Here is a 16,854-nt window from a genome sequence, read left to right on the forward strand (position 1 = left end):
TGATGTACTGTGGGCTAAAAGATTATGAAAACAAACAGATCTTGTAGCAATCTTCAGAAATGTAAAAGCAGATAAGAAAGGAAGTCATTGGCATCTATAAAAGAGGAAATAGTTACCCTCCAAATCATACTGCAAACCTATTTCCAAGGATGGCCTGGAGCATGGCAGTGGCAGTATTATGAATGGGAGTTACTTTGCCTCTTCAAAGCCTGGATGACCTGCCTTAATTCAAAATGCCATAAATTATTCCTTCTAGCAGATAATCCTAAAGATACATGTTGGATCATAATTTCATGACTTTAAGCTTCTGCCCACTTGGGTTAGACAGAAAGATGGTGAGCTGAAACTGCCCATCTCTGATCTAAATTAACGTTACAATGCCACAGTCAAAGACTGGAATTAAATTCACTTGAGATGCTGCGGCAAAACCTCAGACAGGCCATCCAGGGTTTGTAATCCTCAGATGTGGCTGTAGTAAAAGAATTAAAAGTGGACCAAAATTAGTCCTAAAGTACTCATTGGCAGCTATGGCAAACACTTGAAGACAGTTGTCACCTCCAGAGTTGACACAACTAGTTATGAGGCTTAAGGGGAAAATTCCTTTTTCAGAGATGGCCAGGCTGGTTTGAATTGCCCTTTTCTCTTAATAACTAAAATTATCATTTGAAAACAAAATTTCCTATTTATTGAGATGATAACTAAAACATTTATTGTGTTATCAAAAAAAACGGGAGGGGGGGGGGGGACTGTGTGGAGGAGGGGGAGTACTTCGTCATAATGCTGCTATCATCAAAGATTTCATTTATCTCTTTTTATTTATTTATTTTTTGCATAAATGCAGGCATTTAATCCAACAATGTTCCACACACCAAATGACTTCTTACAACTAACATTTATTGGCTGCGCATATACTTGTTGCAGAGATGCAACAAGTATATGCATATGATATATCCAGTAACCACTGGATATATCCTAGAACCCGTCTTAAAAAAATAAAGTAAAATATAGCCATAACTTTCCATTGCTTCCCATTGATTTATTCCTTACTGTTTTTTACAGCCCATTCTGACCACTGATTGTCCCTTTTGCACATCTCATAACCACTAAACACAGCCCATTAAGTCACAGCAGTGGAGCTGGGGGAGGAAAACATTGCTTTTATACTTTGGTCAGTTTATTTTAGTTGGAAACCGCAGGGACGCAGTCTGAAACACATATCAAGGGAAGGCAGAAGACAGCAACATTCTTGTGTCTTTCTGGCTTAAAAACATTGAATGCAAATTTTTAAATCTCCAAAACTATCAAGACATATTACTTACTGAAGCAAATTATGACTATGTAACACAAACTGGGCCAAAGTGGAGTCTGAACTTCAAATGTATATCTGAGTACGTACAAAGCAGTTGCAATAACACAAAAATTTGTACAATGGTGTTTACAACAAATGAATGATTTATTACTATTGCAGCTTCCTATAAATAACATTTATTTGTAAAGACTTAAATTTATTGTCACACTTTGCGGTTGTCAGATATAAACTAAAAACAACAATTTTCACTTCAAACAAGCCTTACTTCACATGTCAACAACTTAAAAATGACGCCTCACACAGTCAGAGTCCAAACCACCACCCCACACAGTGCATTCATCACATCACACAACTGAAAACAGGGTTCATCCCTTCCGCTGCCTCAAAACTGCCGGCTCAGTTTCTGCATTTCCTTCTCCTTGGATTCAAAGGCGCTCTTGGTGCTGAACAATTCCTCCACCGAGTCCACTATGTCCTGCATTTCCCGGGCCATTTCAGCGTAGCTCTCCTTCAGCTCCTCCTGCTGCTGCCTCAGATCCGCCGCTGCCTGCATCAGCTCTGAGGCCTGAAAGGTGCATTGGCTCCGGAGATCCTCCACATCCGTCAGCAGCGTCTCCATGCTCTTCAGCACCTGCTCCAGACGCTCTGCGGCCAATTCAAACTCTGACGTGTCCTGGAAAAGGGTGTCGAAGTTGGAGTTGTCCAGTGACTCCAGCTTGATTTCAGGCTCTGAATCCTCCTTTGTCTCTTCCATCTCTTCCTTCTCATTTTCCTCTGCTTTCGATGCTTTCTCCATGATCCTCCTGATTCAGAAACTCTCAACCAACCAACAGGGCAGTCAAATTTCACCAAAACAGGTATCTGTAAATAAAAGGAATCATTTAGCTTTAAAGAAAAGTAGTGAAATAAATATTGAAAAGGAACATAAAGTAGCAGGACTACTTCTGCTCCCTTAGACTCTATTAGAGAGTGAGGAGTTTATCCCCTTACAGAGTGGGGTAAAGAGGCCGTTCTGTGTAATCTCATTCTCTTCTGCACCTGCGTGTTTAGTGTATTTGTGCACAGGTGTCAGTTTATTTCTGTCCAAGTGCCCGTTCACTCCCATGCAAAAGAACCATAATCCAGTTTTGGGCAGCGGGCCCAAGCAATGCCCCTACTGGGGCTCCGATGAGCAGCAGGTTGTACGTGAGATTATGTAGCACCTCCTTCTCGCCTGACCGCTTTTACTGTCTGAAGGGAAAGATTAACCCCGTCCTCGTAGAGCTACCTGTGGTTGGTCTTAAATGCAGTGACCTCTGCTCTAGTGTGAGGATAATTCCTGTGAACTGTGGAGGAATTATAGTCACATTATTTTAAGGTTGTGTTACAGGTGCTTTGAGTGTCCAAAAGCATTCTCCTGAAATATTTTCACCTTTTGCCACAATGCCGTCACAAACTTCAATGCACTATATTTGGTAGCCTATTGCCTATTTTTTTCATGTCATGGTTATGTATCCCAAAAGAGCACATTGCAGTTTGAAATTTTAATGGAAAATAACAAAACAGTAAAAAAATAAATAAATAAATAATAATAATAATAATACTTTTTAAAAAAAGTTCAGTAGTTATAAAGAACATTCCAAGACCTCTTACATATTTTTAAATCCTCAACAATTACAACTGAGTATTTTTAATTTTCTGTTCTCCTTCATCAATTCTTTTCAAAATCAGAAACAATGGAGAACAGGTTTTCTCCAATCAAACAGAGCTTTGTAAATATAAGATAGAAGTTTTAAAATATATTTTTATACAAAATATATTTATATTAACTCTATTATTATAAGAAATCTGTGAGAACTTTTTAGGTGGTATAATCCCAAGTAATTTACCTGTTCAAAGCATGAATCTGTCAAACAAGAAAAACAAACAAACTGCAGCAATATTTGAGTTCACGTGTCCTAAAACATGTTAAAGAGCCAGCAGAAGAAGCTGCTCTTTAAATGGCTGTAAAGATAACAAGTTTACATGATGAGGTCACCTCCCCAAAGCTCTTATCAAAACAAGACAACTTGCTCTAAGGAGGCCAACACCAGGGGAAACTCTTCTTAAACTCCAAGTGGCTCAAAATACGGACACTTAAGTTTTAGTTATATCAAAAGCAATAATTAATTTATCACAAAAGTTTTGGTTCCACTGAAATATTATTAACTGATAAAAGGAATATTGTTTGTGTAAGATTTAAAAAGTTGAGTCCATTTTAAATATTACTGTTGTATAATGCAAAAAATGCAATTTTATTCTTTACAAGGGAATAGTTCTAGTAACAAGACAGTGATGGCCTAGATATTTCACAAATTGACAGGTTTACCTAATCTGATCAAACTTCAATGAAACATCACACACTACCTATTGTTAGTTGTCCTATTTGACTGAACAATAGTAAAAAAAAAATTGCTAAAATTACTAAAAGACCTCCAGTACGCTTTTGAATATCAGACAAACCAAAATAAAGTCAGTCACCTTTTACTGGTTTCCGATGCTAATGATGAGCAACCAAGGTCAACCCTCAGAATGAAAGTGTTGTCAGTGAATGAACCAGCTGGTTTTCTCTCCCTCTCTCCCTCTCTCCCTCTCTTTCTCTCTCTGCCTCTGTCTTCCTCTCTCTCTCTCCGTCTCTCTCTGTCTTACTTTTGCTCTCTTGTCTTAAAATGAACCCCAACATTTTTCCTCCCCCCAAAAAGTCTTTATAATGTAGATATTAGTTATCTTCAAATGTTTACATTTTCATTAACTTACATAAATGTTTTAAAATACGTTTTCATTTTATTGTGGGCAATGAAAATCACACAAATATATATACTTAAATGGTCATATATATAGGTTGATCAAATGTGGAAAGCAATATGGGATGTGAATAGTTTCTGGGAAACTCCTATTTAACACTGGTAGCTCTTTGAAATTATAGGCCCCATCCTGAAAGACATGATTCATTTTACAGCAAACCAAGTGATAAATACTAAATATTTTTATACAGTATACATTGATTTGATGCCACTGTGAGGCAATAAAATGCATCATATTATGAGCATCTTATCAGTATTTCAGCCTAACTGTTTCGCAGTTCTTCAACGTTTCCACGTGGGGGCGCCCTAAGGACTCCTAACTTTCAATGTTTCTCCAAAGTGTTAAAGGATATTTCTGAAGGCAGGCGTTTCCACTTGAATAAAACACACTACCTGCTCTTTTTCCCTTTTTTTTTCTTGCTTGTGTGTATTTTATTTACCTAACATTGTGAGTGTGAATATGAACATTTAAAACAAAGGAAAGATAGGCTGGTAGCAGCAAACTCTCCAAGAGGCCATGCCCAAGCTTCATGAGCCTCAACATGTGTAACTATTTAAGTGTCAACATGTGGATTCCTGTGTGCTTCTGTGTATTGAGAATGCTGTGTGGGGGTCCAGGGGTATGGATTATTTCGCTTGGAGTCTTATTCAGAGCGGCCAATCAAGCGTGAGGCACAGAGGAGAAAGGGGGCATTGTTGTGGCCTCAGAAAATAGATTCAATCACAGAGTCTCAACGGGAACACGCTTCCAACAACTGCCTGACCCTTTCAACTCATGACTTTGCTTTGTAGCACTGTGAATGTATGTATCAATTCACTTGCTGTTTGAATTTATATGTGGTTAGTGTTAGTTAGGTATCAAAATAGACCAAAGCTTGTTTGACAAGATTACTTGGTTTCTGCTTCTGGATTTAAACTCAAAATGTAACCATAAAAATACTGAATGAATTATCACCCAGATGCTCATAGGCTCTCTTCTGGAGTTTTAAGTCGATGAGGGAATTACTGCAGTTCCTTTCCCCTCATGACTATGTCTGGTGTCAACTGGGAATACAAGTTCCCAAGATTTATGTATGTCCATTTGCTGTTGTTGAGGGGATTGTGGTCGATACTTGAGACATGACGTTATTGATGGGGTCCTTTCTAAAGTGGTACTAAGGAGTAAAAGAGCAAGGACAGGCATTTCACTGAAGTAGGTCATTTTAATAGGAATGAGGGCTTGGGATTGCAAGTTTGCCCAACAAAATGTATATATATAAATATACAAAACCTGGATGCTTGGCCTTCTCAACCGTCATGGTTGAGAAGGCCAAAACAAGAGCATCTTTATCCTCGCTAACGGAAGTTCTGCAAAACCATAGTCTTTTAACTCATTGCAGCTGCCCACATGGATGACTCAAACGTCTTTTAGAAAAAGAAAACATTTAAATGGTCAAAGGACACAAAGACTTAGGTAATTGGTCACAGTGTTGAAAGTATATTTGGAGGATCCAAGAGAGGCTTTCAAAGAACTCCACACTAACTCTCAAGAGCTGTGGTGGCAGTATCATGATGTAGGATTATACTGGTACTGGCACAAAGTGGATGAAATTCAGCAACTTGTTAATTAGAGGTATTCATATTAAGTTCATTTATTAATTAGTTTATCAAGACATTAACAAGGATTCACCATTGTAGTATATCTAAGGTAATTGTTTAAAAAGTTTCAACCTTTACATCTGGATTGGTTTTCTTAAGATGTTGCTGTTTCCAGTAAATGGGTGGGATCCTTGGTCTCGTCCCTTCAGGGAAGTGGGAGTGTATGAATTTCTAATGCCTCAGTCAGACCTCCCATGCTTTGATTTAAAGCCAGAGCACTTCCTCACCGCAGAGAGAGAAATAACAATGTGCTTTTTTCTCTGAGCTTTCTCTGAAATCAGATTCTTACAAAATGTTGCTTGAAGCGGAGGACTTTAAATATTTACTTCCAGAACAGAACTAGATTGGGGAAAATGTGTGATTTATGGCATGCAATTTTGGCAGCTGCCAAAAACAAAATAAGTTGACTCATTTTACTGGTATGGTACCACTTGTGCGACTCAGTTTCTTGGCTATGAATGCAGTCTTTTAAACTCTCTCTAACAATGCAACCTGGTCGGTGAACTATGTGAGAGGGAATCGGAGACAGGAGAGCTGATCCAGATCGAAAAATCTTGGATGATAGTAGAAGTTTCCTTGTCCCACTCCTGAGAGGAATGCATTAAGCTGACCCTCTGATGACTCGTGCCTTTTATAAATGTCTAATGTGTCCAGAGTGTCTGTCGAGTGAGACATTCGGGCCTGTTCATGATAAGTGATACATCTGACACTGATCTGCTCACCGGCCCAGAGCGCTTCATTGTTTGGGTCCCCTGCTGCACCTGATCCGAACAGTTTTCCAGAACTGAACTCCCTTCACAGAGCTTTGATTGTTTCATATTCCTTCCACATTCTTGGGCCTGTAGCTTGTCCTTTGTGTACACTTCAGCACATATGCAGTCGCACATTGCAGTAACACTCACCACAAATCTTTTTTTTTTCCTTCTCTAAAAGGGGCAACAGGATGTTCAACAAATACAGTTATGTGGATTTCTCAGGCCTTGGCCGCCCAAAAGCGAAGGAATAAAAACGGGAAAACTGGATATTTCATTTCCTTGAAAATCTTCTGTGCTCTACTAATCCCTGTGTAATACCGACTTTATGCTATATTTGCTTGATAAATCATTGCTTCATATGCCAGGGAGCAGACTTGAAAAGCTTATGAAAAGTGTTTTTTCCCTTTTTTGTTGACCACTTTTTTCTTAAAAAGTATTATGAAGTCTCATTTTTCATGCTCTCAACAACAATGTGATTGAAAAGATCTATAAAATATTTCTTTTAACCACAAAAATAAAACTCTAATGTGTTTTTCTGCACAATATTTTGTTTGATATAAACGCCTATGTTTTCTTTTGATACAATTTTTGGATATACTGCAATGTCTCTGCCAGAACCTCATTTACCCGAATCAGGCTGGGAAATGGGTTTTGGACACTGGGGAAATCTGGTATGCCTCTGCTGCTCTCACAGCTAATTAGAGTGTGAACTAATTGGATGGCTAACTTTAGCAAAGGGACAGCCTAGTTCCATCCACCCGTTATCTACAGAGTACGGAGGTGGGGACGAAGAGGAGCCTGCTGGTGATGTCCGAGCTCATTCCACAATATTTCAGCAACAACTGTTATCTGGGAAGCCAGTATCCAGATCCAGAGTTAGTGTCTTGTTTATTCCAATTCATTTTATCCTGGTGAATAAACACAAGAAATCCTCTGAAACATTGATTGAACGAGACACGTAGCACTCTTGAAATATTAATTGTATGAACGGTGCCCTCTTTGTGGCAGATGAAAAGAAAGTTTGACAAAATTGAGCCAGACATTCACAGATCGCTTTAAGTTCAGGATGAGAAACTAACAGCTTCTCACTTGCAGCTGACCCCACAACTGCCTCTATCTTGTCTTTGTATTGCTTCGAAGCTCTTGTCTCCCATAATGCATGTGTGCTGAGGTTAAGTGGGTGAATGGGGCTGTTTTCTCCTCTGACTCATGTGCTTGTGAAGTAAGAGGAAGATATATGGATAAAGACAAAGACTGTAGGAAGCTATGGATCATGTTTCCGAGAAACTGACTCGTGGGTCACATACAAGTAACAGCTGGAGAAAACATGGAGCACATTAGGACCACTAGGTTACTAATATATGTGTATATTCTGCCTTAAATATGATCTTGACAGGTGCCTAATTCTAAGGTTTTGTGGGAAAAGAAATTACTATGACTGCTCACTCTCAGTCCTGTTTCATACATATAAAACCAGGATAGTGAAACTCTTGAAATCAAATTCTGTCTTATGTTATGGTGTACCAGCAGCCATCTGGTGACCGCTCTGAAACTTTTCTAGATGTACCTCTGACCGGAAAATGTACCTCACACGGAAAATGATTGATCCGGATCCATTCGACTAACTGGCATCACTTCACAGCAAAAGAATCTTAAACAAAGTCCTGCTACTGCTATCAATTTTTTTACGTGTTATGGTGATCATTTTCTGCTTGTTTTCAACAAATCGCCTGGAGGAAGAAAGAAATTTCTCTGGGTGCCACAATACCTGTGGGGTTTAAATATTGCAGCCCATATGTGGAAATGTTTACTTTAGTCTATCAACACTATTGTCAAAAGTGTTGGTGATGGCAAGATCCCAATGTGCAACCAGACTTCTGACTCGGTGTCAGTGAGAAGAGGTGAGAGAATAAATGGAACTGAATAAATAGAAATGTGGATCTATTTTTACATTCCCTTGACAGCTGGCAGTTTTCAGGATAATTCTTTCAGTGGATTCTCATCAAGTCTGGACAACTTTTCCACAGGTTAGTTATGTAACCCAAAAAGCTTTAAAAAAAAAAAAAAAAAACTAAGGAAAATCATTAGCACTTGTTGCATTTTTCTTCTACGAACAAAGTGATTTGTCAAAATGTTCACTCCAAAAGGTCAGACGCTAATGGATAAAGTGCCTGCAGGTTTGTCTGTGCTCCTACCTCACTAACACCTTATTACATCACACCGAAAGGCAGGAATTTTTTCCATTACCTCTTTTCTATCGAATGGGATCTGTGAGCTCGCATGAGAGGAAATCTGAATGTTAAATACTGATAAAGCATGTTCTGAATATTATCAGATTTTTTCTTCTGCTTGATCTGCCGGCAGCACCTCTCAACCACCTGCTCATTCTCATAGAGCTGAGTTTTTTGTGATACAGTCAGACACAATATGTTTCCAACAAATTCTGTGAGGACATGATGACAGACTTACAGTGGAGTCTTCCTGTGCCGATCAGATAATCTTTTTCTGTCTTTCTGTTTCACAGAATATAAAGATCTATGAAGGCGAGGTTGTGAGCAGACGTTCGGGAGATTCAGAAAGCTCTTATGCAAACATGTTTGTCTCCTTGGAAATTTCTGTCTTTATTCCAAAATCTTATAGATCCTCAAAAAAACTTTGATCTTATGCAAAACTTGTGTGAAAATAACAATGCAGTTTTGAAATGGGTTTCCTTCATGAAGGGAAATTGCTATCGAAGCTAACCTGGTTCTGTTTGAGAATATTATTTTTTTAAGATTATTCCCCAACATTCAAATAATTTTTTTTGCTGCATAACCAAAGTGTACGTGGAAAAAGTTAAGCTTTTGTAAGATCAGTCCAAGAAATATTTTCCTAAAAGTGTTGGGGATGATGAAGATCCTTTTTGGCAGATGCAAATCGGGCCTTTATGTTCTTTTTGGTCAGCAGTGGTTTTGGCTTTGGAACTCTCCAATGGAGGCCAATTTCTTTCTCTTGAATCATGAACACTGACCTTAACAGAAATAAGTATTTTAGATCTCTTGGTTCTCTTGGAATGTCTTGGATGTGCTGTTGACAATCTCTAGGGGTAATTTTAGAAGACCAGCCAGGATTCTGCCTGAATGGAGCCAGCGTTGTTGATTTTTGAACTACTTCAGATTAGGACAATATTTGTTTCTTTTTGCTATCTCTTTTAACCCACAAATTTTTCAGTTAAAGTTTTGCGTTACTAAAGTTTTGCAACTTCAAATAAAACAATCACAGTAACAAAATCTTCGTTTCTAAAAATGTGGTTAATATTTCTGATTTGCTTTCCCAAGGAAATAACCTTGATTTTATGAGAAATGGCAAAATTAACTCTTTTTCATCACCATTATAGGATTCTCTGTTTATTTAACATCGCACTCATGTGCCAAAAGCACAGTCCCCCCCTATTTTCTCACCACATCAGCATTGACAGAGTGGGTGCAAATGGGCAATGATCTGAGATGGCGTTACACACCATCTTAGGCATTTCCTGTGCCGTTTTCCGCTTTTTCCAATACTTCATGTGCTAATATCAATTAATCTTGCCAAACTTAGCAGTTTTTTTGCCAGCCTCCAGCACAACAAAGGTTTTTTTCTCTCTCTCTCTCTCTCCCTATCTTTTTTTTCCCCACTCCCTCTGTGCCTCTCTCTCTCTTTCTCTTAGAGTTCACTCTCTGGACTGAAAAGAATAAAGTGGAGCTTCCAGTTATTCACAGGTGATGAGATTGAACTTTGGGGGCAGAGAAATGGATTTAACATTCTTAAGCTAATGTTAAATCCATTTGCAAACATCTGATTTAATTATGGTTCAAGAAAGGTTGACAATATGAGTAAAATGTTTCAAATTCAGTAATATGCATTGCTATTTCTTCTGTTTCTGTCTTGTCTGTAAGATCTGAATAAAAGTAAATACCCTGCCTTGTACACATCTGTCATAAAATGATTACTGTCGCAAAAAGACTGTCTAATCCATAATATGTTTTGTTGTGGCTGTCCTCATTTTTCTTTCAATTACATCCTGCCTGCAGGAGAGCTAAATCACTGCTCCTATTTTTAGCATTTCATCTGTCAAATTGCCCTTTGACACAATAAACACCAGACATCATTTATCTCATGCAGCATGACACAGATCAACAATGTTCCCCATAGATTGCCACAGACAAGATCTCTCTCAAATATTCTCACGGCATATATCATCATGCAAGTCAGCGGAGTCACCACGCGAGACAAACTGTAGAATCAGACTAAATTCAGACTTGAAAGCTTTCTTTTTGATAAACCTCAAAGTTGGCATGACCTAGATATTTTTGACCTATACAGTGCTTTAGGTTTCGGCTGCTGAAGGAAGTACTTATCCCTTTTCTATATTGTGCTATTCTCCATATATGCACTCACAAATACTGCTGACAGCACCTTTGAGTACCTTGTTTTTTTCCATAGAAAGTAATATTTTAATGTGCAACTCTGTTTCATTCCTGAATGACACTATTAAAGTAGCTGTTGCTGCAAGTAACTTTGTTTACTTTTTTTCCCTTCACATTTAAAATACCACATGGGCTGTATTCACAACCTGCACAATTAGTTAAAGTTTGCTACAAAAAAATTATTTTTAACATAGAAGTAAAAACATATCTCCCAAAGGCGGTAGATAATAGCAGACGACCCTTTCTGCTGTTCTGTGTGCACTAATCAGACATTGTTAAATGTGGAAAATCTCTATCTGGAGGGCAGGAAGTCATTTTGTGAGTTCCACAGTTGAAGTCATTTTAGATAAATGGCTGTTTACAACAGCATTGCATTTCCTTGTGTTGCTGAGTGTCACATGCTACTTCTGCAATTTCAAAACCTGTAAACTGAAAATTTCATTGGAAGATGTTTAAAGCTGCAATAAAACAAAAACACCCAGTTAGATACATATTAACGAATTAAAGATCTGCAGAATATACAAACAAAATGCATTTTTCTCCACCAAACATAGAGTTTATTAAAGTTCTCTTAGTAGAACATCTGTTCTATATGGCACTTCCATATAACTGAAACTGGTTGGGCATGCTTCTACAAGCATGTAGAAAAACAGTTATTATCCAACAAGATTGTTTTTTTTTCTTGAGAACAAGATACTGAGGACAGTAATGTTAACAGACAGCTTTGCTCTTGTTTGCCTTTCAAGAAGCTACCTGAGGGGGTAAATCCTTTATAATGTTGAGGATTTGAGTGGTTTCGGTTGCCAGTGAAGTCATCTGATGTGAGAAAGGTGATATTTTATTGAGAACATGGACTTAACTGTGAAGCAAATTCTCTGTGGCATAATCATTCAGGGCGAGATCTCATCCACAGTGAGGGTATTACTCACCAGACGAAACATGAGATCTTTAAAATGAAGACGTAAGGGGAGGATTATGTTTATTAACAAAGCAGTCCAGACAAAAGAAAATGGTTTACGGAGGAAAATAAAAAAACACATCACCGCAAAACGTCCCCCTTCATGATAATGAGATTTCATTAAACTTGAACTTGGGTTACAATGACCTTCGTGTTATAGATATAACATATATAACCCGAAAATATCTATATATCTATAGATATAAATGTTTTTTTTCGTATTAATTTTCAAAATAGTGGTACTGAATGCGATGAGCAGGTGTTAACTATTTAGCGCTAAGCTTCTTTTTGACTGTCGAAGTTGTTACGCATGCGCAGGCCATAAAGCCAATTATATCAAAAAAGCAATGACGTATCGTTGTAAAAGTTGCCAGCTGGACTTCAGGAGTGAAACAGGGAAGTGAAGTATTAAGACGGACTTCGGACCACCTATTTTTAATGTTAATGAAGGACGTCATGTCTCCAGCGGCTGCAGGGAGTCGAGGACGTGAACTCCCTCCGAAGACATATTCAGAAAAAACACGTGAGTGATAACATACCAGTTCTTTTCCTATAATGTATAGAAACCATTTTCGAGTGGAGGGTTTAATGAATCACTCCGGGGCACAAGCAAGAACAAGAGTTTCGTGTTATCTGATCCTTAAAACAGGTGTGCAGGGCAGGTAGAGCCCGGGATAACGCAGATAAAAGCTGACAGACGAACGCTGATAAAAGATAATAGGTGGGATTTATGGTGAAACAGGTTGCAGGGTGACCCTGCGGGGCGGTGACAGCCTCTATCCTAGAGAGGCTGACTGCTAAGTGCTGTGAGATGAATGGAAAGAACGAGGAGTTCAACTTTAATGAGGGACAGTGGTGAGATTTGATAAACTCACCCTTTATGAAAACTATATTATATAAGACAACACAGCACTTTTCAAAAGCACTGTCTCACTGACGATGGTGTTGAGCTAATGACACTGACTATAATATTATAAGTATTTCCACTTTTTACTCCTAGTTAGACTTCAGCCTGGTGATAAAACAGCAGCAGATGGATGAAGGAAAAGCACAGTTTGTTTTGGCACCTGCTGAAGATTTCCACACTGAATAATTTCAGTCTTCTTAAAAAAATAAATAAAAATACTGAGGTTACCTCATATGTTATAGAAATGTGTGCGTCTGTGATGAAAGAAAAATCAGCATGAAGAGAAAATGTCACTCAGATGCAGGGAAATGAGTTGGAACATATACCTTAAAATTAAATCTAATTTATTTTAATTAACAGTAAGGCCTTGTATGACAATTTACTGGATAGATGCTATGAAAGTATAGCATTGTCTGCTTGTAATGGGCGTGACTCTGAGACCACCTTTATGCAAGATGACTAAGACCAGGTGGGAAAAGAACCAGCTTCTTTGTCCAAAGATCCCAGTTAATCATTATTCAAAATTAGTTTTCAACGATTTCAATCTAAGCAAATCCGGCAGATTGCATCGAGTTATTGACTTGTAGCATTCCCTGCCTGGACGAGCTCGTAGCGAGACTAGACAATCACTTGCATTGTGTCGTTGAGTTATAGCAGTCCATTTTACTGCGTATGAGGAGAGAAAACGCTCCTTAATGGGAAAATTTCTCCAGAAGATCATGTATTATCAAACTGTTGTGTTTTACAATACAACAACAGAAACTCCATAAATGATGAACCTGTATTTATAGCCCAGATTTTAATACTTTGTCTTTTCCTTTCTAACTTACAACTTGAAGTCTTCTGCAGGAGTTGTGGATTTTGCCCTTTATTTACTTGGCAAAATGGCTTCAGTTGCTTTTTTTTAATCACTTTACTTGAACTGCATATTTGACTTCTCCTCAAAGTGGCTCAAAGATATTGAGGTCAGACGACTGAAATAGCAGAACCTTGACTTTTTTGTGCTGTTGTCAGTGACTGGTCCACTTGGCCTTGTGTTTTGGAGTGTTGTGATGTTGGAATACAGGGTTGGCCCAAAGTTGTATGGGGACTTAAATAGAATTTGATTTGGGGCACCACTTTGTGAAAAGAACATCACCACCATTAACAGTATTTCTGTACACATTGGTGGAAACATATGTGTCAACAAACTGACCTCAATCATAAAGAGAATATTTGTCTTGTAGCAACAGATTGCAATTACATCACAACATCCATTTAACAATGAGAATTATTTTTTGCACTTAGACAAAATAAACTTGCCAGTTTTCTTAAATTAATATAAGTATTTTAATTGATTCATGCTGAGACATCAATTTAAATCTTATATCTTATTCAAATCTTAAATCTCACTATAAATAAATTGTTTCAAAATGTTTTCAGTTTGTCTTTATGTGACATGATTTGCATTGTATTTCTACATTGTTTCACTCTGAAGCCTGTTGCCCTTTATGTGTTTGTCCAGCCAAAACACTGTTACCATGTTAACAAGAGGCTAAAGCGGAACTAAACATTTATGTTTCACTGTCCTATAGCGTTGTCATGAAAACTGGAACTTAGTTTGTCGGTGCTTTCTTCCAACTCTGATAGAAGGTCCAAATATTGATGATGATCCCGTAAAAAATGGAAAGTGTGAATTCTCTAAATTAAATGAAAGATTCACTCAAAAAACTCAGCCTCAAGGATTTCTAAGTCCTTAAATATTTTTTCTCTTACAGCCGGGGTGGGGAACTCCAGGCCTCGAGGGCCGGTCTCCTGCAACTTTTAGATGCGTCTCTACTTCAACACACCTGAGTCAAATAATGAGGTCATTAGCAGGACTCTGGAGAACTTGACTGCATTTAGGAGGTGATTCAGCTGTTGGATTTAAGTGTGTTGGACCAGGGAGACATCTAAAAGTCGTAGGACATCAGCCCTCGAGGACCAGGATTGCCCACCCCTGTCTTAGAGCATGACCCTTATTGTAAGATAATCCCAGACACCCTCAATTGTTATGCCCTTTCAGTAGTTTGGTTTTTATGACTTAATGTCTTCCGCTCATCTTCTGATGAAATGAACTATGTCCTTGGGAATGCATGCTGATGGCTTCAAGACCTTTCTTTAAAGGCATTAGGTTATGTCTGGAGATTTGGACAGCTTGGAATCCTGTAGCAATGGTATTATTAACAGAGATGCAGAAGGAAAATCCCACAGAATGTTTTCTTTTCCCAGCAGAATGATTGGAAGGAGTATTTATTTCCCAAAATAGGTAATGGTAGATATATTCATCTCTGCTGGATGGAAACAAAACCAAAGGGTTGGCTCATTTTGTGATGAGTTGCACCTGTCCAGCAGCCTTCTCCCATGTCCACGGATGGATATTTTTACTGGAGGGCTTTTAGACGGAAGGCTCCACAGGATGCATTTGGTCCCACGCTGTATCAGGTTTCTGTCCCTGAAGATTAGCTAAAATCACTCCACAACCTGCGATATCTATGTTAAGGTTCAGGTTTTGTGTTTGCATGTGCAAAATGCATCTTCATAGTGTTCTTTCTTTTGAACGGTGATGTTTTAAATGTTTGTATCTGCATGCAATGTTTGTGTTGATGTCTTTTTCCCCTCCATCTGGGCTTTTATCTCTGTTCTGCCTAATGCATTTCCAGAAAGCATGTGGAGTTCAAACATACTGCAAGTGGAAGAAACCCAACTGTGTTTCCATGGGAGGTTTGGCACATATGTGGACTATTTTGGACCAGATTAATTAGTTTTTGAGGAACTTGCAGTGCAAAAATACCCATATTTGGAACTGACATAAAAATCAACAGTAAATGAAAGGTTTATTAGTTCCACATTTCTGCTTCTTGTCTGTCAAAATGACTTCTGTTTTACCTCCAGTTTTTTGTTGTAAGGCAAATCATCACTGGTAGTTAGGTGTGTTTTTTAATCTCTGCTTTGGCCCAGAGGTTGGGAGGCGGGTAGAAGGTCTTTGTCTTTTGGGGTCATGATCTTTCACCTGTTGCTGGCATCCATCCATGGTGCAAGGTCACATGCAGGAGCTGAGGCGTGAAGACACTAACAAGATAGAGCAGCCAATGGAGGCCTGGAGAGTAGACCAGGAAAGGTGACGGGGGAATATATTTTTCTCACTTAATGCCTTGAAGGACTGTTTGGGGAGAGAGATGAATGTTTGCATTGGACTAAAACTGTTGCAATGCAAAGATAAAAATAAAAGCAAGGGCAAGCAGAAGGGCCACGAGACGCTCCCAGCTTCTATCAACACCAACATTTGTCTCAGTCAGACTAGCAGGGCTTCAGCTGCACAGCTGAGTGAGCCTTCCTTCTTGTCATACAGGAAAAAGGAAGTAAGCTGTGCTAACAAGCTGATTTAAAATTAGCTTCTGCTTTTATACAATGCTGCTTCACAAAATTGTCCTGTCAAGTTAAAAATCAGGATATGTTGTTAACCTTAAGAGGAGTATGTGTGAGTTATCAGTGTCATCTCCCTTTCATGCAAGGTAAATTTACCTCTTCCAGAAAATATTGATATTTTACTTTGCAGCAAGTCTTTTCTGCCCAAGGCAATCAAATTTTATAATGCATACATAGTCTGTAAAGCTGTGTTTTTAAGTGTTGATTAAATATTTAATAATGTACTGAGCAATATGCATGTCCTTAGGACTATCACTGCTCATTGTTATTTATTGTTGTTTCTAACTAAGTCACTGGAGTCCAATACGGACAAAATTCATATTCTGCAAATAAAATATGCTAAATGTATTTGCCTGTCTAATAACCTCTTGACCAATTTTTTTTTATCAAATTATAAATGTTTATTAAATACCTTGCACTAGTTTTCACTAAGTGCTTAGTGAGAAAGTACAGTTTGTCTTTTTTTTTTTTAAATCTAGTCTAATAATTTTATTTATTTACTTTGATTTCTTAACATCATTTCAAGACTCCAAGTGGAGTCACGCCCCAATCGTGGGCACTGGTACTCTG

The 16,854-nt window shown here is 38.3% G+C and overlaps 1 protein-coding gene across 1 annotated transcript in view; it reads left to right on the forward strand.

The window, feature by feature from the left end:
- The first annotated feature begins 12,244 nt into the window (after positions 1–12,244).
- Positions 12,245–16,854, forward strand: part of LOC122825810 (pleckstrin homology domain-containing family G member 1) — a 63,441-nt gene continuing 58,831 nt past the window's right edge. The window contains exon 1 of the mRNA XM_044107371.1: positions 12,245–12,453. Within this exon, the coding sequence (XP_043963306.1) occupies positions 12,369–12,453 (85 nt within the window). The 5' untranslated portion in view covers positions 12,245–12,368. The remainder of the gene's footprint in view (positions 12,454–16,854) is intronic.

The sequence above is a fragment of the Gambusia affinis genome, linkage group LG22 (genome assembly GCF_019740435.1).
Source record: "Gambusia affinis linkage group LG22, SWU_Gaff_1.0, whole genome shotgun sequence".
NCBI classification, from domain to species: domain Eukaryota; kingdom Metazoa; phylum Chordata; class Actinopteri; order Cyprinodontiformes; family Poeciliidae; genus Gambusia; species Gambusia affinis.